A 24,845-nucleotide genomic window follows, 5' to 3' on the forward strand; every position below is an offset into this window, starting at 1 on the left:
AATGTTTTAGACAGGCAGCTGGCCTTTCAGGCACTAACAGTCTAATAAAATATAGAAACTAAAACAGTCCAAAAGGGTAAGGACAGTCACAATGGCCTTTGCAGCTTGAAGATCTTGAACTGGTTTTATAGGTAGGAAAGATATATCGTAGTAACCAACTGCATATCACAGTGATCACAGTTATATAGTTTTATTTCAACTTGACAATCATGACAATCATGGCAACATTATTTTTGTAACAGATTTAAATGTCCATCTTAGTATTGACTAACATACAGCATGTGTATCACATACTAGTATTTGACTGGAAATCTCATCTTGATTTACCATTTCCTTCGTGGGGTTTTTAGAAGGAACAACTTGAGCTCTACCAAATTAACAAGAGACCATACATATATTTTCTTTTAATAGATTACATCCACAGACTTTCCTTAACATACATAAACTTTCTAGTCTTGTCACTAGCTCACCTTTCATCTCTTTAACAGAGCATACAGAATTCTCTCATACCAAAAGTATATCTCTTACATTTGTAGCCTTCTTAAAATATTTTCCTCTCCCATTTACTGTAACCATCTACAACAAACTTGACTATAGCCCCTTGAATTTTAAAGTGTTCTTTTTTCCCCTCAGATAGCAAACTTGACTGACTGCCAACAGACCTCTGAGTAACCTTGAATCAGTGTTTTTATTTTAAAACAATGAAGTAAAGAGCAAGTTAACCCTGAAAATTTAAAACTTGTAATGCACAACAAATGATTTATGCATATCAACTCAAAGTGAAAACAAAAGTATAATTACCAGTTAGTTAATATTTGTAGTTTGGTTTTTCCTAGAAGATGTCAGGTAAGGGCTGGCGTTGGGGCTCCCAAAGCCAAGAGAAGAGCTTAGCCTGTGTCTTGTTTCCTTGCTTGCTTTGAAATGAAAAGATAATTCCTATTTTGTCCCTTTAATTGTGGCACGCACAGTTGGGCCTAAGTCACTTGGCCCTGTGTCTTTGTTATAGTTGAGCCATCAGGCCAGCTGGCTTTTCAAATGTTCTGTTTTTTTCCTCTCTTTTTTTATTAGTCTATTTATATCACCCCACCTGTATATTTTGCTGTATTAAAGCTAAGCAGATTTTGCATATCTTTATCCATTGCAGTGTAAATCATTTTTAAAATTACTTTTGTTTTCAGACTGATTAAACTTTTTTTTTCAGTTCTCAGCTGAGTTCAGGTGATCTTCAACTCATGTGTTTTATTTTGTACACATACATATATACATTCACACACAGGCACACAGAAGTTACTACATTTCCATTCCCAAGTCTATGGGCAATTTTAACTGGAAAAGCACCTGTACCTGACTACTCTGACTAAAATAAGAACTGGATCAGGAATGTTTGTTAGACATAAATGTCAAGGAATGATTACTTCCTCCTTCCACCACAGTGGGGACGGTAACAAGCAGGTAAACAGGCTAACTGTGGGACACAACCATGGGCAGGCCTTCTCTGAGGGTCTGGTCTGGTCACATTCTGTTGCCTCCTGGGGTCTGATAAGATCTCCACTGTTGTGCAGGGGCCCCTTCATCTGACTGCTGAGGAGACTCCCAAGAAAAATTTGTGCACAGATTGAGGGATGGATCCCGCTGTGGCCAGCAGCCCTACACAATAGCCCCAGTGGCCAGCAAAGTGTCTTCCTGGCCAATGCACCAAATGTTGCAGAAAAATCAATTATCAAACTAAATGGAAGACTTTGCACCAAGGAATCTAGACGGTGATTTCCCTGATTTTACACTAGCGGAGCAGGGGACTATAACGTAGTCCAGATCACTAGTAAGGTGCCAGCTTTGAGTCTAGTTTAAATGCAGGTTACTAACAGGAAGTACAAAGCAGATGGCAGGTTATTACATGATTGGTTACATGAATTAAGTTACACATTATCAGGTAAGTTAACTCTAAATAGATTTACCTGAGTTGTTTACCATACTATTCTGGGGACGAGGGGAGAGGTTTAAGTGGAGCATGCAAAGTTAAAAGTGTTCTTGATTGAGTCACTTTGTCCCAACCCAAGTCTTTGAAGCAAGTTGTAATGGTCAGGTTGGCCCAGTGCATTATCAGAAGAAAATCAGCTGGACCCAGATAGTTAAGGCTGACTGAATTTGGTAAAGTGTTTATGTGACAGGCAGCAGGAACATAGGCAGAGCTACTATTTGATTTTTAACTTGCTATAACATGTCTATATAAGTTTGCTATTCTGTAACTGTGCCTTAACTATCTATATGATTATGTCCTCACCTCTGTATAGTAGAGCTGCCGCAAATACTTTTTTGAATATGGATGGTAATGAATCTAAAGGAAATATATGGCAGGAAGGGATGAAGTAGGAATATTAGAATCACAGTATTCTTGCTTTAGATAAAGTGTTCCCTCTTTACTTGGAACATTTTTAATCCTTTTCTTAGCTGTGCCAAAGACATAATGATTCATTACAAAGACATAATGATTCATTACAGAGTCAGATATTATATATATCCTTCTTTACATAACATTGAAGAACATGAAGAAATCTGACACAAAGGTTAATGGAGACAGTGTTGAGAAGTACAGCCTACGAGCTACAATTAGAGGTCTAGATTTCAAGATCGGTGTCATCATTTTGACCCTGGGCAAGGACTTAATTCTTCTGGATTTTCATTCATGTATTTGTCACATTTATACAGCATCTTCTGCATTCAGGCACTGCTAGGTAGACATGGATTCTGTAACAGTGAAGATTACTGTAATACTTGTACTTTTAGTCTTAAGCAGGATTTAGATAATAAGTAATTACACATATATTATGTTAAAAATTAAGTGCTGTGATGAAGTCCACAGTCTTAGGAAACCGGGCTGTAGGACACATGTCCTTATTTGGTTGGACGAGGTGGACAGGAAGGCATGCTCTGGAGAAATAGTAGTTAGGCTTAAATCTGAAACAATGAGAGGTAAGGAGTAAAGAAAGATCATTCCAAGAAGATGCAGTGGCATGTTTGAAGACCTTAGAGCAAGAGGAGTTCTTGAAGAAACAAAGGATTATTTTATTTAGTAAAATATGGATGGTGATCAAATACAGTAACACATGTGAAAGTATTTTACATCTAAGATCCTGTATGTATGTATACTCATTTATAAATATGTGCATGTTGTAAGTTAATATTGGATTGGGAGGGTTTGCTGGGATAGTGGATCAAGCCAGGACTCAGGTTCATCAACTATTTCTTTCCAAAGTTGAAATGCTTCTTCTATGAAGAACAGGAAAATTCAAGTTTTGAGCAATGTTGGTAAAAGAATGTGTGTTTCAGATAGTTTAAAAATATTTTAGGGGCTGGGGATTTAGCTCAGCGGCATAAGTGCTTGCCTTGCAAACAGGCAGTCGTGAGTTCGATCCCTGGTACTGATAAAAATGAAAAAGACAAAAAAAAATATTTTAACAAGTGGGATACTTATTATGCATCTATTGCCTAGGACACATTGTACTCCTTTGTGTACGTAGTATATAGTATATTGGCTAAGAACACAGACTCAAGCTGTATTGCTTGAGAGGTGGAAGCTGTTGTTCAGACAGGCTAAATGATGTACTCAAAATCATGTATCTAGTAAGTAGAAGAACTGAGCTTCCAGTTTTAGACTGTGTCTAACACTTGTGTATTTTTTATCACATTGCTTCTGTGTGTTAGTTACTTTTATTGGATAATACTTGAGCTTTTATAACAAGTTTCTAAGCTTTAATTCTTCATCTGTGCTGAGCTTAATGTTAACGTGTAAGTCCTTAGGGCAAAAGATCCCAGGGACTGACCGGCTGTACTGAACTTCCAGTTTAAAATTTCCTGACTTCTGTGCAATTAAAATGTATGCCTTAAGCATTTCAGCAATGTGGTTTATTTATAGAATTGTCTTCCAGTTCATGTGTACTGGGCCTGCTTTGGGGTGTTGCATTTTCTGCCAAAGGTTGTTTATTTTTAACCCATTTTGATTTTCTGTTGCTTTGTGGATTGGTATTATGACCTGTAACAGGAAAACCAGGAAACTCACCATAAATGGAGCAGCCAGAATAAGACACTGCAGATGAAAAAAACAAAACAAAACAAAATAAATTATGCATCATTATACAGCCATATTTGGATATAAGTACAAGTTAGGCATTGGCTATATTAGGCAAAAACCTAGATATAGAAACCTCAGTTTGAGCCAAGCTTTTTTTTTTTTTTTTTGTCTTTTTCGTTTTTATCAGTACCAGGGATCGAACTCACGACCGCACACTTGCAAGGAAGGCGCTTATGCCGTTGAGCTAAATCCCTAGCCCGAGCCAAGCTTTTGCTTGAGTAGGATTGGGCCCTTAGCTCCAAATTCTTGGATAGTAATAATCTTTCTGAGCCTTAGTTTTAACACCTGTAAAGAAGGGATTATTGTATTTTCTTGATGGCATTATTGATAGGATTAAATAGTAATGGGTTAAGCAAGCAGCCCAGGCCTGACTTCAGTGGATAGTAATTATTGATAATGATAAAATATTCCTTCATCCAAATCTATTTGTACAGTCTACACAAACTGCTATGTCTAACATTACTTACTATTAGAAATTCTGTCAGGAGGAATTATTTGCCTCGACTAATTTGCTTTTCTTTAGAAGATGATAATAACAGCTACCATATTTATAAAGCAGTTATCATATTTTAGGCACTAGACTAGGTGTTTTATATGGATTCAGTGTTTCATTTTAAGATCAGAGTTATTTTTCTCATTGATCTGGAAAGTGATGCCCAGAAAAGAAGAGTGAGCTATTTAAAGTGGAGGTTTGCTTTTAAGTCTAACTGATTATAGGCCATGTACACATGGAGTAATGACATTTATACAGTTTGTTTATTGTGTCTGACCCTGGCATGAATATGTGTGAAAGGAAAGGTAATAGCTACCAGTGGATTTTAGCTGCCTGCTTCTATAGGCACTGTGTCAAATGTTACCTGCTGTTGTAGTCAGTGTTTACAAGGACAACACTTATATATAGGACACATGACTTGTAGTAGTATTTATAATGGTCACCCAAGAAGTCAAATACAAAAAAAGCACAGGGAATCTGTCCACACACTAAAGACGTAGAAAATCCAGCTGAGGGCCTGGATCCTGTGACTGAGTTCAGCTGAAGACCTAGAGCCCATGACAGTGTCTCTCTCCTGTCTATCTGGAGGCCTGAATCCCATGAAAATGACTCATGCAAATCTGTTCCATGGATCTGCCCTGGGAAGGCCCAAGGATCAGCAATGGAAGCCAGAAAGTCTTTGTCAGCGGGGTGAAGGATCTGCGCCAGTAGATTGAGGGTTCTGCACTGGAGCCTGGAAGCAATGCTCAAAGTGAGGACCAGGGCTTCCCTAAAAAGTACCACAGTCATCCCCAGTAACAATGAGGTCCTAAGCTCCAATGATGAGAACAGCCTACTACATATCAGGAAGCTAGTGAGCTTCTCCTGGAGATTGAACAGCACATATATTACCTCTGGAGCCAGGAAGTGATGCTCAGAGTAAGGACCAGAGCTCCCCCAAAGCGGGCTGCCGCCATTCTCAGGGACAAGGTCCTGAGCTTCTTTGATAATAAATAACAGCTGAGTTCATATCAAGGAAGCTAGTGTGACAAGCTCCTCCAGGAGAGCCAACAGCTTCAAACAACACCAGCACTTAGGAGAATCCACAGTGCTACTCTATTCTTTTCCACTTCTCCTTTTTATGCTGGCAACAGTCCTCAAGTGGACCCTCTTCACAGAGCACCACGCTGATTCAGTTCAGCTGGTGTTTAAATTTACCATCAGTTTTCAATCCACCGTATCTTCCTAAAGTCATTATCCCTCAACTCTGAGAAATAAATATAATTATCCTCATTTTACAATAGAGGATGTCAAGGTACAAAGATACTTGAGCATTTAGTCAGTGGTGGAGCTGAGATGGGGTTCTGGATCTCCTTGGCTGCAGAATCCATGCTTTTATTCACTCCGTCATACTGTATCAAAATTTTAGGAGGGACTTTTCAAAATGAAGTGTGGAGCTGATTTTTGAAGATACAAACTTCCAGCTATTTAATGATACTTGTTCATAATTTTCTGCAGAATGATAGATTCCTGTCATAAGCTATTAGTGTTACATTTGTCAGCTGGGACTGTGTCTTATCTGAGGTAGCTGTAAGCTTTAGCATCTTTCTGTGATCAGAGACCTCAGAAGTGTGACATGTAACCGTATTTACTCACGTGAGCGTGCCATTTTTGAGTTTTAGTTCTAGATCATGGAAGACCTCAACCTTCAGTCATGTTTCAGGCTCTCATTGAAGTGCATTCTAATTGGTAATCAGCACGTAAGGAACCAAAGAAAATTTTAATTCAATACTGGCGTGTAAATTTTCCAGTCATTTTCTGCCTGTTGAAATGTTTTTCTTGTTTAAAGTCCTCTTGTAGTGCTCTGCGTTCCCTTTTAAAATTTCATCAGGATTTTGTGCTTTTCCTCATATAGGGATTAAATTCGTGTCTCTGAAGATTTAGATGGTGCACATTTACTTAACAGGCATTTTGGTGTAGTGGAAAGAACTTGATGTTCAGAGCCTTACAGACTGTATGTGAGCCTTAGTTTCTTTCTTTTTTTTTTTTTATTTTTTTATTTTTTATTTTTTTTTTGGGTCTTTTTCTTTTTTTATCGGTACCGGGGATCGAACTCGCGACTGCCTGCTTGCAAGGCAGGCACTTATGCCGCTGAGCTAAATCCCCAGCCCCGAGCCTTAGTTTCTTAATTTTATAAAATAAGACTAATGTTTTCTTCTGTGATAGTTGGAAAGAGGATTTGAGGTAATATATTTAAATTGCCTAGTACTTTGTTTATCGGAGTGCTTGAAAATTGATACATATTTTCTGAAGTTGCAGTGGTGTCTCTCTCATGTCTCCTTTTTGTCTTATTCTTTTCAGAGGATATTCAACAAGGATTGTCTTTAGTCATGGCCTTGGGATTAAAATGCTTCCGCTTGATCCACCCGGCCTCTTGCAATTACCGTGGAGTCTTGATCAGACCTGTTTCAGAAATTGCACTGAAGACAGTGAGTGGGAAACAGCCTGACCATAGTCAGCACATGGCTTATCAGGCTGTACCAGTTCGCCATTTTGCAACCAAGAAAACGAAAGGTAGAAACTTAATGACCTCCTTCCCTTCTTCACCCCTTATATTTGGCCTTTGATTTGTTGTAATTGTTAGAGATCTCAGAAATGTAGTGAATTTCTGCTGCATGTGGTGGTGCACTCCTATAATCTCAGCACTTGGGAGGCTAAATCAGGAGGATCACAATGAGTTTGAGGCTAGTTTTAGCTACATAGTTGAGATCTTGTATCAAAAAAACCAAAAGAGAGAAAGAGAGAGAGGTACTAAATTCTCCCCTTGAAATGATGCCTTGCTCAGTTTAGTTGATTAGTTTAAGAGGTCACAGTGACAGACTACATTAAAACCCAAGTCCTGTTTTCTTATTACCATTCCAGCTCATATATTTTCTTAGTGATTGAGAAAATGCCTAGTTTATTTCCTTTAGATTTAGAATTACAAGTACCAAGCAAACCAGAATGCTTGTGGCAGGGATCAACGTATTCTCTCCTTATAGGAAGATGTATGTTGAATATATAATTGAAACCAGAAGGTTTTTGGGTAAAGAGGTATTAAAGGCATGGATTTAGATGGATGATCTTAATGGCTTGTGTCATCCAAGAATGGGATTTTGACATACTGCAGGTCTCAGTTTAAATGCCACTTCCTCAGGGAAGCCTTCCCTGACCTCTTAGAGTAGGTCAGGTCCCCTGTTACATGCACTCATGCACACTGTTGTTTTACCTTTGATGTACTTAGAACAGCAGTAATTAATTAATTAATCAATCATAAGATTATTGTTTATTACCTGGCTTCCACTTTAGACTCAGTGAAGAAAGCATCTGTTTCTTTGTCACTTTGTACCTAACTGGGCCTGATACAGTATATGCATTGAACAGTTTTGTTGAATGAATTAAGGAGTGACAGAAAATTATTAAGCAGCCCACTTATAGTGGTGGGTCAGATAATTCATTCTCAGCAATAGTGCTAGAAATATGCTGCTGAATATTTCCCCACTGACTTTCTTTTTCTAGTTTCATGCTTCTCTTTGTTATTAGAAAAATTTAGAAGTTGCTGAAGCAGCATTAATGTTAGAAGATTTACATTCTATTAAGAGTGGTAGTAGTAAATAACGTTTAATATATATGTTATATTGTATGTTTTAAAGTTCCCAACATTTATTAGTTTGTTCTGTATCATTATCCACTGAAGAAATTATAATTTTCCAGTGAAAAAAATCTTTATAATTATCTAGTGAATCTAGATTTTGTGTTTTACTAATGAGGAAACTTAGGTGCATTTACATTTGTAGAAAAATTTGCCCCATAGTTGTGTTACTGGGAGAATTGGAAACCTGGACCTACTAGTGTCTCCCATGGTGCAGTCTTCTGGACACTAGTCACTAACTGGTCTGTAAGCAGCATTTTTTCATATTCTGTGTGCTGTTCAGTATTGATGTCTTTGATTGCCTCCTTAAAAACTTATTGTTTTGACTTTTGTTGTTTCAGTTTTTTGAGACAAGGTCTTGCTGTGTAGTCCAGACTGACCTTGGGTGGCTCATATTCAGAAATAAACTCTCTTGACAAAATGATTTTTGTGTCTTTGTTTTTGTTTTTTTGAGACAGGGTCTCACTATACAGTTCAAGCTAGCCTTAAATTCACTGTGAGGTCTAGGATGGCCTCAAACATGCAGCATTCTTCCTGCCTCAGCCTTCCATGTAGTTTGACTGTTGAAAAGATTTATTTAAGTCTTTGTATTAGAAATACTAATCTTTTGTTGCATGTGTTACATGTATCTTATTTGCTTTTTACTTTATTTATGGTGTCTGTGTTAAAAATTAATTTTAATACAGTCATTCCTTTCCTTTATCACTTGTGTTTTTTGTCTTCTGCAAGGATTCTTCTTGTTCCAAGTCAGATATGGTGGTCTACACCTGCAATCCCAGTTCTCACGAGGCCAAAGCAGGAGGATCATTGCATATTTGAGGCCATACTGGGCCACATAGTGAATTTAACACCAGTTTGAGCTGCATAGCAAGATCCTGTCTCAAAAAAACAAACAAAAAGAAATTCTTTCTGTCCCAAGAGAATTTATTTCTGAATATGGTATGAATTAAGAATCAAATTTATGTTTCTTTTTCCATAAAGTTTATAAGTTGTGTCACTGTCATTTGTTGTTCAGGTCATGTTGAACTTGTGGCCCAAACGTGCTTGACCTCTTACAGCCTTTGTGTTGCACACTTGATGCTGAGATTTGCTCATCCTGTGTATCAGCTACTTTATATTCTTTGATTTCTGTCTCTCCATCTTTTCCTCCCCAATCTATTTTAGTCTCTATTTCTGTGTATTCAACTTTTTTAAAAAAAGAGTCTACCTATAGGTGAGACCATGTAGTATTTCCCTGTGTCTGGCTTATTTTATTTAGTACATTATCCTTGTTGGGGCAAATAGGAGAACCTCTTATTTTCAAGGCTAAATAATATTTTATACACACACACACATATGCATAGGGAAAGGGAGAGATATTCTTTTTCATCTTTCCCTGGACAGGCACTTCAGTTGTTTTCCATATCTTAGTTATTATGAGTAATAGTTTGTTTTTTTCTTACAAACACTTAAGACTGTGCATTTCTACTTAAATACAACTTTGAGTTCTTCCTAAACATTTTTGTTTTGTTTTTGTTTTTCTTTTTTATCGGTACCGGGGATCGAACTCACGACCACACACTTGCAAGGCAGGTGCTTATGCCCCTGAGCTAAATTCCCAGCACTAGTTCTTCCTAAACATTTTTGATAGAATATTTTTATTAGGGTCATTTGTAAATACTTTCAAATTTTTGTTGAAGGTTTCTCCATAGTTCATGAGTATTTATTATTTATTTATTTATTTATTGGCATTTTGAGATAAGGTCTCACTTTGCAGTTCAGGCTGGCCTTGAGCTCACTTTGTAGCCCATTGAATTTGCAATGATCCTCTTGCCTCGGCCTCCCGAGTGCTGGGATTACAGATGTGTGCCACCACACCTAGCTGAGTATTTATTATTTAGACTGTTTAAAATTTTTATGTATTTTTTTGTTTTAGTCCATGACTATTACTTTGAAATGTTTAAAATTTTTCAAACATGTGGTTAATTGGGGGATAAACATAATCCCACTGTGATCAGAGAACATAAGCTGTATGATTAACTGCTTGGTATATGTTGATATTTGCTTTGTGGAATAAAAAAAAAATGGTGATCTCATGTAAAGCCTGAAGCATGATTGTGTGTTCTCTTATCCTTGAGTGTATGGTGCTATATGTCTTCATTAGATCAAGTTGGCTAATTATGTGGGCAAATTTTCTATATATTTATTTTTTCCTTTTTAGTATTAAACCTAAGATCTTTGCACTGACCTACATCTCCAGCCTTTATTTTTCAATTGTTATTTTGAGGCATGGTCTTGCAAAGGTGTTCCATAGCCCTAGGTGGACTCAAACTTGCCATCCTCCTGCTTCAGCCTCCCATTGTGCTGGGATTACAGGCATGTGCTTTGTTTACTTTTTTATCTGCTTAGTTTATCAAATTCCCTAACATATGGATAGTGCTTTTTATCATTTCAACGGCTTAATTTGTATTCTTGTAATAATTTCACAACATAGACATTATTATTTGTCTTTCACAATAGAGAACTTTATATTTAAATAAAATAACTTACCCAAGGTCATAAATCTAGTGTGGACATAATTTTAACCTGGAATAGCTGATTATCAAGTCCGTGCCTTAAATAATGTCGGCGAATGTATGCAGCACAAAACTGAGAACCTATTTGACAGTAAATACAGGCTTCTTCTTAGGATAACGACTCCCTTTTTAGAATATAGGCTCTCTTTTTTTAGAGATACTATTTTGTAATTTTCTAGTACTTGACATTTTGTCCCGCACAAAGTAGATGCTGCACCAGTTGCTTATTGTTTCTGTGTCTGCCGCTATTCTTCTATTCACTGAATGTTTAATTTCTAGCCAAAGGGAAAGGACAGTCCCAAGCCAGAGTGAACATTAACACAGCTTTGGTTGAAGATATAATCAACTTGGAAAAAGTGGATGAAGAAATGAAGTCTGTGATAGAACTACTCAAGGATAATTTCAATAAGACTCTCAATATAAGGACTTCACCAGGTTAGTTACCAGTGTTTCGGGAAAGACCTAGTAGAAAGAGTATGTCTTTGGCAGAGCCGAGTTTTAGTTCTAACTTTGGCACTGACTTAATGATGACCGTGGGCAGTTATTTTGGGTTCTCAGTTTCCATATTTGTCTGCTGTGAACTAAGCGTTATGTGGGTACACAGAAGTAAACAAAAATAGTTGTCATTGCTTTCATTAAATTGTACTCTTAAAAAATAGGAGTTTTATTATGACTGTTAGGCTCATAGTTCTGACATCGTTATTCTGATATTTCCAATTTGTCGTACTTGGCAGTTCTTATCCCTTACTGGGAACCAATAGCTGTAAACCTGCCCACCTGAGGCCTTCCTATACCCCTGAGCTTGACCAGGAAGATTCCTTTTGGGTTAATAGCTTCCTGAAAGTGACTTTTCTAAGTGGAAAATGTCAGAACTGTATAGGAGAACCGTTTGCAGATGTGATAGAGAAGTAAGTTGTCAGCTAATGGTGCAAGCAGGCAGGAAAAATCCAATTGCTGTGAAATTGGCCTTTTGCAAATTGTCATCATCCTATAGTTAAACCTGGACCCCCTCTGAAGTATCTGTGGGAGTTGGGGCTGCTCCCACTCACATCTTGATTGGGGAAGTTTTAAGGAAACTAGAAAATATTTCATGAACTAGTTTTTAAGAAAGTCAGATGAAAAATACCTGGCTCCACTTAGAAATACTTAGAAACATGCTAAGTTCAAAGATGAGATCCAATGTGAAACTAGAAGACCATTCCCGTCATTTGTCAACCTGTGGGCTGGGGCACTTCTGCCTTTGCTGACAGTAGAGCATGCCATTCAATCTCTCCCAACTGTTTATTTTAAACTTGCTTATTATTTTAGGTATGAAACTGATAAAGTGTTCTGTCTCCCCTGTGCTTTCTGGCCTCTTAACATTCTGCAGCCGAAATCAGAGAGCAGTTTGAGAGGAGCTCAGGGAGAAATGTGATACTTAAAATTAGCCAGCAAACTCCACTCTTGTTGAACTTAAAAAGATGATGGGCCTGGAAAGAGGTTGGGAGTGTAATTTGTTAAATGTTAACCTCTGAGAAAATGAGGGGCAAGAATGAGGCTGAGGGAGATTCTCGCTAGGGACAGATTGAGGGAAAAGGATTTGATGCATTATGTCAGTACATATTTAGGGAATGGGAACCACCACAATTGCATACCTAAATGCCCATATTGGGACTTTTGTGGCAAAGGATCTTATGGCAAATCTGGAAAGCTAAATTAAGATCCATTTTCAAAAGGCCTCCTGTTGGTATTTCCTCTTTGCTTCTTTTTCTTTAGGGTTATGTTTTTGTAACATTCTGTGTAGAACCTGAATCTGTGAAAGGATTGGGAGAAAAAGGCTAAATTTATCAAGTCTTTTATTTTTACTAGATTCTTCCATATCTTCTTTCATTATTTTCTGAACCAGCAGGCACTTTTCCTCTTACACTTCTGTCTTCCTAAACCCCATGCTAGGCAAGCGCCTTATCACTGAGCTACATCGTCAGTCCTATTTGACACCTTTTAATAGCTAAGTTATGGGGTTTTTTTTTTTTAATTTTATTTAAGGAGGAAAAAAAAACAGAGAAAGGGTACAAGTTATACAGATTTACAGAAAAAAATAAACAGTAGGAAATCACTAGTTAATGGATTACATATTGTCATCTTAAAAATAATTGTTCAAGTCACAAAATTATAGCATGTAAAGTGGACATTCCAACAGTGAGACTGCAAACAGTTCTGTTCATTGATCCAATAAAATTCAGTGATACCATTTTCTATCTTATACACTTAAATATACATGCAGTTATATCGTTTAGAGCACTTTCTTTTCCTCTCTTTTGTACAATGACAATTACACATTTTGGGTTTTGTTGCTCCCACAGTTCTTATTACTTTTTTGGAAGGGAGTAGAACCAAATGTGACATAACAGAACAGAGTCAATCAAATCAAAAGGGTGGACATAATAGATAATGTAAAAGCATAATACAAGGTGATCAATAATGGTTACCATAATGCCTCCTGCTATCTCTAATAGAATTGCCTATATCATCAGTTATCATAAAATTGAACAAAACAGTAAAGAACAAAACCGACAAAACCAAAACATTGGAGACATTGTAGGTCTTCAAAAGTAGATAAAAGTCATCGAGAATGGGCGTCATAATGAATCTCACTATCTTCACAGCTGTTGCCTAAACTTTCGAACTTGGTACTATCAAGCAAAACAGAATAGGGGGACATCAGTCAAAAACAAGATGGTGAGAGTATACAGGGCTTTAAATCAAGATAATGGAAAGTCAAAGTGGGTTACTATAATCTGCTATTTTTATTTGTTTTTCCCTTAATTAAAAGGATGAAAATAAAAAAGTAAATAATGGAGTGGAGATTGAGATAAAAGAGGGCATAACAGCAAAACAGTGCAGATCAAAACATAACCATTTAAGCAGAATAGTGTTTCACCACAAGATAATCCTGACATAAAAGTAGTTACCATATTGTCTCTTTCCTTGAAATCCTTGAGTACAACTTCGTATACTGTAGCATCAAATATATCAAAACAATGTAAAACCATTTAAGAGAATGACAGCATTACAGGTTATTTAGAATCAACTAACATAAAATGAACAATGGTTTCTGTATAATCTCCTTGTCTTTAAAAGTTTTTGCTTATACTATCGTGCATAATAAAATCCAATAAGATACAACCTGTTTAGACCAATGGAGACAGAAGAACAAAAGCTTGATGAGACTTCAAAACAAGATGATACTAAATCAGTATTACCTATTAAGACGTCATTTTCTCCAAAATAGCTGTTCCTATCATCCAATCTTCTCTGCCTCATTTCTGTTGAACTATTTTTCTGTCATTAGTTGTCAGTTTGTTTTCTTCATTTTGTTTTCTCCTCCATTCATTGTGGCCTCCCCACCACTATTTCTGGATTCTTTGTATTTTTCTTTTTTAGAATATCCTGCAATACTCTCTGTAGAGTTGAATTGGTGGTTGCAAATTCCCCCAGTTCCTCTTTATCCTGGAAGCACCTTGTTTTTCCATCAATTTCCAGGGACAGTTGTGCAGGATATTTCAATCTTGGCTGGAGATTATTATCTTTCAAAGCTTGAATTATTTCCCCCCGACGCTCTTCGTGATTTGATGGTTTGTGCAGAGAAATCTGCTGTAATTCTGATGGGTGTTCCCTTGTAAGTGGTCTGTTTCTTGTCTCTGACAGCTTTTAGTATTCTGTTCTTGTATTGAATTTCTGGAATTTTTATTATTATATGCCTGGGTGTTGTTCTGTTTGGGTTGTAGGTGGCTGGGGTCCTGTATGCCTCATACATCTGAGTATCTTTTCCTTTTGCTAAATTAGGAAAATTCTCCTGGATTATTTCTGTGAGTAGCTTTTGTAGTTCATTTGTTTGTGTCCCTACTTCTTCTTTCATGTTCTTAATTCTTAAGTTATGGATCCTCTTATCATCTTCTAGTCTTTGTATTATTGCTGTTTGTTTCTTTGTTACTTTTAAGAAGTTTTTCATTTCATGCTCCCATATTACAAATCTGCCCTCCAGTTCAGATAGTCTGTCCTTAGTTTCTTTCAAGCTGTTATGCCAGTTTTCGATAAGAGTTTTTAGTTTCCTGGTAGTCCCTTTGAACCTGCTTCACATATTCTATGCTTTCTCTATTTTCTCCATCTAACAATTCTCCCCTCTTTTTCTGTTCTTCCATTCCACCATCTGTTTTTTTCTTGGGTGGTGCTTAGCATTTCTCTAACTATTCTGCTTACTTCTAGCTTCAGGTCATTAATAACTTCATTCCTGAACTGATCTATGAGGCTCTCTAGATGGCGCTTTATATCTATTGGTGCAGTGTCCGCTATTGCCTGTTTCTCAGGATTGGGGGCCGAGGAACCTTTCTTGTTGCTGCCTCTTCCCATATTCTTTGTTCCTTATATATGCAAGCTTATATAGGAGGCCCAGCTTCCCTCCCTGTTAGCCACAGCCTGATCGAATTTCGCCGGCTAGGCGTTCCCGCCCACCACAGCACACCAGGAAATTGTAGACCCGGCAACCTACGCAGGGCCCGCCTCTCCAGGCCACCCTCAGGCTCTGGGATCTGGGTTGGGCTAGCCCACTGGGTCTCCGCCAGCAGCGTCACGTAGGCTATGCACTTCTCACCAATCCCGCTTGAGAGGGGGATACGTGGCTGAAGTCGCTGCAGCGCCCCACTCCCGCAAGTCTGCCCAGTCCCAGAATGTCCTCCGCTGGAGTCAGACTGTGGAAGAGTGTCAGTTTCTCTCACTCACCTCACCGCAAGTCAATGCATGGCTCCCCGCCCACCCTGTTTTCAACTCGGTTCGCCGATTCCCGTTCTCAGGTCTCTCTCCCTGCCAAGCCGATGTAGATGCAGCTGCCGCGCGGCGGGAAACCCAAATCACGGCTTCCAATGGCGCAGGCTCCAGCATCCACACTGAGGCCCCTCTGTTCCTGTTCTAGCACCAGGACTGCATTCCAAGTTGGTTTCTCTCAGCCCAGTTCGTTCCTGGGTCAGCAGATCATATCTCCACCTGCTTATGACTCCTTACTCCGCACCATTCCTGATTACTAAGCCGAGTCTTTCAGAGAGCCTCCGTAGCTGCTGCTATCTGTCCGCCATGTTCTTCCGGAAGTCTCAGTTATGAGTTTATATTGTGTGTTCATTCATGTTTTCTGTCCATCTATCCATCCATCTGTGCTTCCATCCATACTTACTTGTTAAAACATTTGGGGGTGGGGTGTACCGGAAAGCGAACTCACGATGTCACACTTGCCAGGCAGGTGCTTACACAAATCAAACAGCATGTGTAAAACAATATGACAAAATGAAGTGGTGAAAATTGTGGCTTTGATGATGGACAAATCTGGCTTTGAATTTGGGCTGTATTATTATTTTGGTGAGAACTATTACGTGTTTTTTTTTTTTTTTTTTTTTTTTGGAGGGGTGAGCTGTCTTTATTAGTATGTGTTTGCACTCCATGGTGATTATATTTATTATAGGGAGTTGGTACATGTACATAACACATTTTAATTCTTTTTTTTTTTTTTTTTTTTTTTTTTTTTTTTGTCTTTTTGAGAGAAGTTCTTGCTATGCAGTTCAGGCTGGCCTTGGGCTCATTTTGTAGCCCAGGCTGGTCTCAAACTTGCAAAAGATTCACCTGCCTTAGCCTTCTAAGTGCTGGAATTGCAGGAGTGTACTACCATGCTCAGCTTTCACATTTTAATTCTTTTTTTGTCCTTTCCCTTTTTCCACTCTTCCCTGCTCCTTGCATCTCTAGGTCTCTTTACCATTTGCAAAATTTTTTTCCTCTCAGTTTTTTTATTTCATCCCTTTTACATCCTCCATACTTTTCCCTCCTTCTGTCTCTTATTCTCCTTCCATTTGAAAAAGATTTACCTACATTTTATTATCTTTTATCTTGCTCTTTTTTTATATTTTGTGTTTCTCATATACAAGCTCATGTGTTTGATTTATTTTTCTTAATATTTTGACCTTAAGGTACCTAGGCTACATTATTTTGTTTTGGTTTTTTTCTGTGCAGTTCAGGCTGCCTTGAACTCACTATGTAGCTCAGGATGGCCTTGAACTTGCAAGTTCCCTCCACCTTCTCAGTGCTGGGATCACAGACATGCTCCACTGTGCCTGGCCCAGGCTTCAATAATAAGAGATGTTGTGAGTTTGGGCAAGCTACTCTTTAGGTCTCAAATTTGCTTGTCTGTAAAATGGTGGAAGTAATAATAACTATATCAAAGGATTATTGTGTTGAGAGAATTTAACATGATGTGTTACTCATAGGAAATGCTCAATAAATGTAGGCTATCATTATTTATATAAATATACCCAAGATGTTGGGGACTCCTCTTAGGAGTCTTTTAATCCAGCTAAGGTGAGACAAGACTTCTGAGATTAGACACTACTGTTGCTGAGTGTTAAAGAGGAATTATCTGAGCAGAAGAGTACCCTCAGTAGGAAGAAAATTTTAAGGAAAATTTGTGAGACAAAAGTATACTTGAGAAATTGGGTTTTTTGCTTTGTTTTTGGTTGTGAATTTTTTTTTTTTTTTTTTTGGACAGGGTCTTGCTGTGTAGCTCAGGCTGGCTTTAAACTTAACTTTGTAGCCTGGGCTGACCTGAAGCTCGCCACCATCCTTCTGCGTCAGCCTCCTGAGTGCTGAGATTAAAGGCATGTGCCATCATGCTCAACAAGAAATTGTAGATAGATTATTTTGATTAATATATAAAAGAATGTCAAGAAGCAATAAAATTAACATTATTGGGACACAGTATCAATACATTTCATATTGCCTTTCATTTAATCCTCATAAAAATCCTCTACAGTTTTTATGTTTCATTTAGTGATCAGGAAATAGCTCTGGAAATTTGAAGGGACCTGCCCAGTATTTCATAATCTGGAAGTGACAGAATTGGTGTTTGAACTCAGCTATTTAGTCTTCAGGATCCTGGCATCTTTTACTGTTTGACCTCCTGGAGATTCCCAGGTTGGTCAGTGCATTAGCAACTTGCTTTTAACATTGAATCTGATTGAAAACTTCAAATCAGATCTTTGACTAATACATTATAATACTGTATTTTTCTAACACATTTTGCCTGAACAACTCCAGTTTGTTTAAAAGACTCATTCTGTCCTCCTCCCTTTTTCTTTGTGTCTCAGAATGAGCCATCCATGAGTGGTTCCTACTGTGAATGGTAAGGATTTTCTTCTAGTTGTCATTTGCATAGGAAATCAGGGAATTTGAATAATATCCCATCTGTAACTGTGGCTTTGTTGCTTGCTTTCTTGGATTTCTGAAAATTTTGCTCAGTTTTCCAGAATTCAAATAAGGATATGATAACAATGAAGTATTAATAAAGTTTTATTTGTTTGTTTGTTGTTTTAAGTGGGGTTGTTTCTGAAGAGGACCTAGGCACCAAAACCAAGAGTAATATGAGGGAATGTCAGAGTCATGTGAGTTTAAAAAAAGGTCACAGGATCCCACAAAATCACAGGCTCTCACTTCACCACAGGAGAAATGGGGGGGGGGGGGGCTAGAAATCTAAATGAGAAAGCTCCCTAGTGATTCTGATACACAACCAGATTTGAGTTCAACTTGTGTAAGGTGAGGAACCTTGATTGATACCAGAATAGAAGCAAAGCTGAGTTTTAGTCTTGGTCTCTGATTTTCTTTTTGTTAGTTATATGATCTTGCCTCTTTTATCTTTTTTTGTAAGTCACATATTCTCATTGGTAAGGTACAAGAAGTAATAATGATATATGATGTATGTAGAAAACTTGTCTGTGCTTAGATTTTGGTCTTTGTTTTATACTTGGTTTATATTTAGCTATAATCCTTTAGTACCCACTTTAATTCAGAAGGTATTTTTTAACTGGGTTGGGAACCGCAGCCCAGGGAAGGTAAGTAACTTTCAGAGGTTTTATGGTTAGTAAATGGTTTAGTTGCTGTTAGCATGATCAATTTTATTTCTAAAAGCTCTGTGACACAGACAAGTCAGAGTAGCTGCCTGCCCTAGTTCCTTAGTAAGGAGTTACGATCTAGGTGTTCACATTTCAGCCTTTTTTCATGACATGACACTGTTACTCCTACTAAAGCCCCTTGAACAGTCTTATCCTTGAGTGTTTGTAGAATGTGAATTAGGATCCTTGAGTGTTTGTAGAATCTGAATTAGGGGTTTAGATGTGGAGCTTCATAGGTCATTTGGAATTCTAAAACCATGTAATTTTTCTTTTAGGATCCCTTGATCATATTACTGTGGTAACTGCTGATGGAAAGCTTGCTTTAAACCAGATTAGCCAGATCTCCATGAAGTCACCACAGCTGATTTTGGTGAATATGGCCAGTTTCCCAGAGGTAAGGTGGCCTTGCTGAGAGTGTCCCTCTCTACCATCTCTTTTGGAATGGAGGAGGTTGAGTCAAGTCAGGAGGAAGTGATCTCTTCCACTTGTGATGAAACAGGAGAGAAAACTTACAAAAGGGAACTTGAGGATAAAGAAAGCTCTTTCTCTTTGAATTCCTTTTCTGTTAAGCTCAAATGTGATGGGGACCAAACAAGTAATTTAAATTCTGAAGTGAACTCCATCTAAGAAAAGTAATTATGGAGATACAGCAACTGATGCTTGGCCAGTGGTGGGGGGTCTCTGGTAAACTGTAGGGCTGGTGCTCAGGCTGAAGAGGGCACCTCTGCTTAGTGCCTGCTCATCATTATCATTGCTAAGCAGAAATGTAGGCCTTGTAATCATTGTTAACAGATACTATGATTTTATTACCATAAGAAGCTATTCACTAAATGTTTATTAATTTGTTTTTCTCTTTTAAAAACTTAGTGACAAATAAGTTAATCAGCCAGAAATGACTAGAGGGGCATCGGTTTGTGACATCTGCATTGGTAGTTGGAACAGACCCTTCAGGAATCTCATTTCTTTTAAATTAAATGAACCTCTCAGGAATATTGTGCGGATCATGATGGAAGACTAGCAGATGGGGTGTGGCCTTTAAGGTATATGATTTTAAGTCTAGTTGTGGAAAATAATTGGGTCTTTCATGGATCTACTAGGAACTGGCCTGAATTGAGAGTACTGCAGGAACTGGAAACTGGTCCCATTTCTGGCTGTTTGGCCTTGGGCAATTATCTTCACTCAGTGGACCTCCAATTCCACATCTGCTAACCTGAATTTTAAAAAATCTTCCTGTTGGGCTGGGGATTTAGCTCACCGGCATAAGCGCCTGCCTTGCAAGCAGGCGGTCGTGAGTTCGATCCCTGGTACCGATAAAAAGGAAAAAGACAAAAAAAAAAAAAAAATCTTCCTGTTTTAGGGCTGGGGATTTAGCTCAGCGGCATAGCAAGTGCGCAGTTGTGAGTTCGATCCCTGGTACCGATAAAAAAAAAAAAATCTTCCTGTTCTGATGGTCTGTTTTCAGTATCTCTGCCCTAAAGCAGTAGACCAAAGTTGAATACGCTGGATTCTACAAAGGGACTGTGCAAAGGGAAAGCTCTTACTCTGGACATGCTGTTTTGAATCAGAGGGCTCTTGTAAGTAATGGGTCAGGCACACTTGTGGGGATGCTGTTACCATTGTCATCCTCCATTCTCCATTTGTAGCCAGAGTGAGCTTTTAAAAATACTGTACCGACTTCCGGGAGAACATGGCGGACAGATAACAGCAACTACCGGAGGCTCTCTGAAAAACTAGGCTCAGAAACCAGGTATGGTGCGGACTAAAGAGACATAAGCAGGTGGAGTTATGCTCTGCTGACTCAAGAAGGAACTCGGCTGAGAGAAACCAACTTGGAATGCAGTCCTGGTGCTAAAACAGGAACAGAAAAGTCTCGCTGCTGAGGCTGGACCCTGCGCCATTGGAAGCCACGATTTGGGTTTCCCGCCGTGCGGCGGCTGGCTGCCTCTACATCCGCTCGGCAAGGAGAGAGACGCACGGAAGCTCTGAGAATGGGAGTCTGCGAACGGAGTCGAAAACAGGACGGGCAGGGAGGCATGTTCTGACTTGTGGCGAGGTGAGTGAGAGAAACTGACACTCCACCACAGTTTGACTCCAGCGGACTTTCTGGGCCCGAGCAGTCCTGCGAGAGCAGGGCGCGGTGGCGACTCCAGACACACATTCCCCTCTCGGGCGGGATTGGTGAAAAGTGCCTGGCCTGCGTGACGCTGCCGGCAGACCCCGTAGGCTGGCCCAAACCAGATCCCAGAGCCTGACGGAGACCGGGAGGGGCGGGCCCCCGCGTAGGCTGCCTGGTGCGCAGCGGTGAGTGGGAACACCTAACTGGCGCAATTCGATCAGGCTGTGGCTGACAGGGAGAGAAGCTGGGCCTCTCATATAAGCTTGCATATATAAGGAACAGAGAATATGGGAAGAGGCAGCAACAAGAAAGGCTCCTCGGCCCCCAATTCTGAGAAACAGGCAATAGCGGACACCGCACCAGTACACATAAAGCACCATATAGAGAGCCTCATAGACCAATTCAGGAATGAAGTTATCAACGACCTGAAGCTAGAAGTATGCAAAATAGTTAGAGAAATGCTAAGCCCCACCCAAGAAAAAACATATGATGGAATGGAAGAACAGAAAAAGAGGGGAGAATTGTTTGATGGAGAAAACAGGGAAAGCATAGAATACGTGAAGCAGGTTCAAAGGGACTACCAAGAAACTAAGAAGTCTATCGAAGCCTGGCATAACAGCTTGAAAGAAACTAAGGACAGACTATCTGAACTGGAGGGCAGAATTGTAATATGGGAGCATGAAATGAAAAACTTCTTAAAAGTAACAAAGAAACAAACAGCAATAATACAAAGACAAGAAGATGATAAGAGGATCCATAACTTAAGGATTAAGAACATAAAAGAAGAAGTAGGGACACAAACAAGTGAACTACAAAAGCTACTCACAGAAATAATCCAGGAGAATTTTCCTAATTTAGCAAAAGGTAAAGATACTCAGATGTATGAGGCATACAGGACCCCAGCTACCTACAACCCAAACAGAGCAACACCCAGGCATATAATAATAAAAATTCCAGAAATTCAATACAAGAACAGAATATTAAAAGCTGTCAGAGACAAGAAACAGACCACTTACAAGGGAGCACCCATCAGAATTACAGCAGATTTCTCTGCACAAACCATCAAATCACGAAGAGCGTGGGGGGAAATAATTCAAGCTTTGAAAGATAATAATCTCCAGCCAAGATTGAAATATCCTGCACAACTGTCCCTGGAAATTGATGGAAAAACAAGGTGCTTCCAGGATAAAGAGGAACTGGGGGAATTTGCAACCACCAATTCAACTCTACAGAGAGTATTGCAGGATATTCTAAAAAAAGAAAAATACAAAGAATCCAGAAATAGTGGAGGCCACAACTAATGGAGCAGAGAACAAAGTGAAGAAGACAAACTGACAGCTACTGACAGAATAAGAGCTCAACAGAAATGAGGCAGAGAAGATTGGATGATAGGAACAGCTATTTTGGAGAAAATGACATCTTAATAGGTAATACTGATTTAGTATCATCTTGTTTTGAAGTCTCATCTAGCTTTTGTCCTTCTGTCTCCAATGGTCTAAATAGGTTGTATCTTACTGGATTTTATTATGTATGATAGTATAAGCAAAAACCTTTTAAAGACAAGGAGATTATACAGAACCATTATTCATTTTCTGTTAGTCGATTCTAAATACTCTGTAATGCTGTCATTCTCTTAAATGGTTTTACATTGTTTTGATATACTTAATGCTACAGTATACGAAGTTGTACTCAAGGATCTCAAGGAAAGAGACAATATGGTAACTACTTTTATGTCAGGATTATCTGGTGGTGAAACACTATTCTGCTTAAATGGTTATGTTTTGATCTGTGCTGTTTCGTTGTTATGCCCTCTTTTATCTCAATCTCCACTCCATTATTTACTTTTTAAATACTTTTTAAAAATTTTTATCCTTTTAATTAAAGGAAAAAAATAGCAGGATATATTATAGTAACCCACTTTGACTTTCCATTACCTCGATTTAAAGCCCTGTATTACTCTCACCATCTGGTTTTTAACTGATGTTCCCCTATTCTGTTTTGCTGGATAGTATCAGGTTCGAAAATTTAGGCATCAGCTGTGAAGATAATGAGATTCATTATAACGCCCATTCTCATTGACTTTTATCTACTTTTGAAGACCTACAATGTCTCCAATGGTTTGGTTTTGTCGGTTTTGTTCTTTACTGTTTTGTTCAATTGTATTATAACTAATGGTATAGGCAATTCTATTAGAGATAGCGGGAGGCATTATGGTAACCATTGTTGATCACCTTGTATTATGTTTTCACATTATCTATTATGTCCACCCTTTTGACTTGACCGATTCTGTTCTGTTATGTCACATTTGGTTTTACTCTCTTCCAAAAAAGTAATAAGAACCATGAGAGCAATGAAACCCAAAATGTGTAATAGTCATTGTACAAAAGAGAGGAAAAGAAAGTGCTCTAAACTATATAACTGCATGTATATTTAAGTGTATAAGATAGAATATGATATCACAGAGTTGTATCGGATCATTGAACAGAACTGTTTGCAGTATCATTGATGGAATGTCCACTTTACAAGCTTTAATTTTGTGACTTGAACAATTATTTCTAAGATGACAATATGTAATCCATTAACTAGTGATTTCCTACTGTTCATTTTTTTTCTGCAAATCTGTATAACTTGTACCCTTTCTCTGCTTTTTTTTTCTTTTCTCCTTAAATAAAATTTAAAAAAAAAATACTGTACCTATTGGATTACATCATTCTCAACCTTAAATCTATCAGGTATTTAACTAATCTTTAAGAAATTAAAAGTCCAAAATCCTTATGGTAATCCAGAAGACCTTGTATGGTCTGACCTCTCCCTGTCTCCATTCTTTCCAGTCTTGTGTTACTGTCATCCTTGCACATTGCTCTACTCACATTGGCATTTCAGTTCTTGAGATATACCAAGTCCTTTGCAACCCCAGGACCCTTGCATATACCATTCTTGTTAGAATACTTTTGGCTAACTGGCATTCTTATTTTGGATCACAACATAAATGTCACTTTTTCGAGGAAGCCTTCCATAATTTACCAAATCTAAATTTTTCACACATGTAGCACAATTTTTATATTGATTACATTGCCACTGTTAGTAGTTATACATAGATTTACATGTTTTTTTTTTCATCTCATTTTTACTAGGTTACAATTTTGAAATATATGAGTCATATCTAACTTATTCATTGTGTCCTTTAGCAAAGTTCCTGGCACTCAGTAAATTGAGGAGGACGAATACTTGTCGTTAAGGTGATGGAAGGGTGGCACTCATTCCTGGTGTTACTGAGGAGCACAGAAGTGGACAAAAAGGGAGCTGTCAACTTTCTCTTACTGGCTCTCTCCAAACCACTGAGGCTTTTCTTTTTGCCTTGTTCATCTAATTCCATAGGCACTGTGGGCCAATTTAGGGAATAGCCTCCTAATTACACAGTTTGAAGACCTCATCAGGCAGATTGCTTTTTAGAGTCAGCCACTTCTGTTATTAAATAGCAAATGGTATTCACAGAAACAGCCTCTGATTGGCTACTAGAGCATTTTAAGGGGCAAAGGGAGGTATTAACAGCTTAGTTTTTTCTTAAGAAGTTGTAGTATAACCATCATCTTTCAACCTAGATATCTTTGCCATTTCTCCAAGTTGAAATATCCTAAGTTTTACAAAAAACTTAACAAGTACTGCACCAGAGAGGTTCATTTTCAGGGATAGTGTGAGATGCATTGTCTTTTGAATTCCTTTGTCTCATCTGGTGTATATATTAAACAAATAGCTTTAACTAAACATTTCCTTCCTCCAGCTTAGAAGCTGTCTATAGAATACCCAGTTTCATAGCTTCAAAATGTTGAGCTAATCCACTGTGTTTATATAATCCCTTTCTGTTTCCCATGCAGTTGGCTTTCTTTCCAAGTGTGAACATTTCTGTGTCATGCTGTAGTG

The 24,845-nt window shown here is 38.3% G+C and overlaps 1 protein-coding gene across 3 annotated transcripts in view; it reads left to right on the forward strand.

The window, feature by feature from the left end:
- Positions 1–24,845, forward strand: part of Mrrf (mitochondrial ribosome recycling factor) — a 62,319-nt gene that overhangs the window by 5,767 nt on the left and 31,707 nt on the right. For all 3 annotated transcript variants that reach the window (XM_003470812.4, XM_005004043.3, XM_063227054.1), the window contains 3 exons: positions 6,963–7,175; positions 11,127–11,282; positions 19,084–19,202. In XM_003470812.4, the coding sequence (XP_003470860.2) occupies positions 6,963–7,175; positions 11,127–11,282; positions 19,084–19,202 (488 nt within the window). The remainder of the gene's footprint in view (positions 1–6,962; positions 7,176–11,126; positions 11,283–19,083; positions 19,203–24,845) is intronic.

The sequence above is a fragment of the Cavia porcellus genome, unplaced genomic scaffold, assembly GCF_034190915.1.
Source record: "Cavia porcellus strain 051 isolate PalLab524CR breed Dunkin Hartley unplaced genomic scaffold, mCavPor4.1 scaffold_1, whole genome shotgun sequence".
Lineage (NCBI taxonomy): Eukaryota > Metazoa > Chordata > Mammalia > Rodentia > Caviidae > Cavia > Cavia porcellus.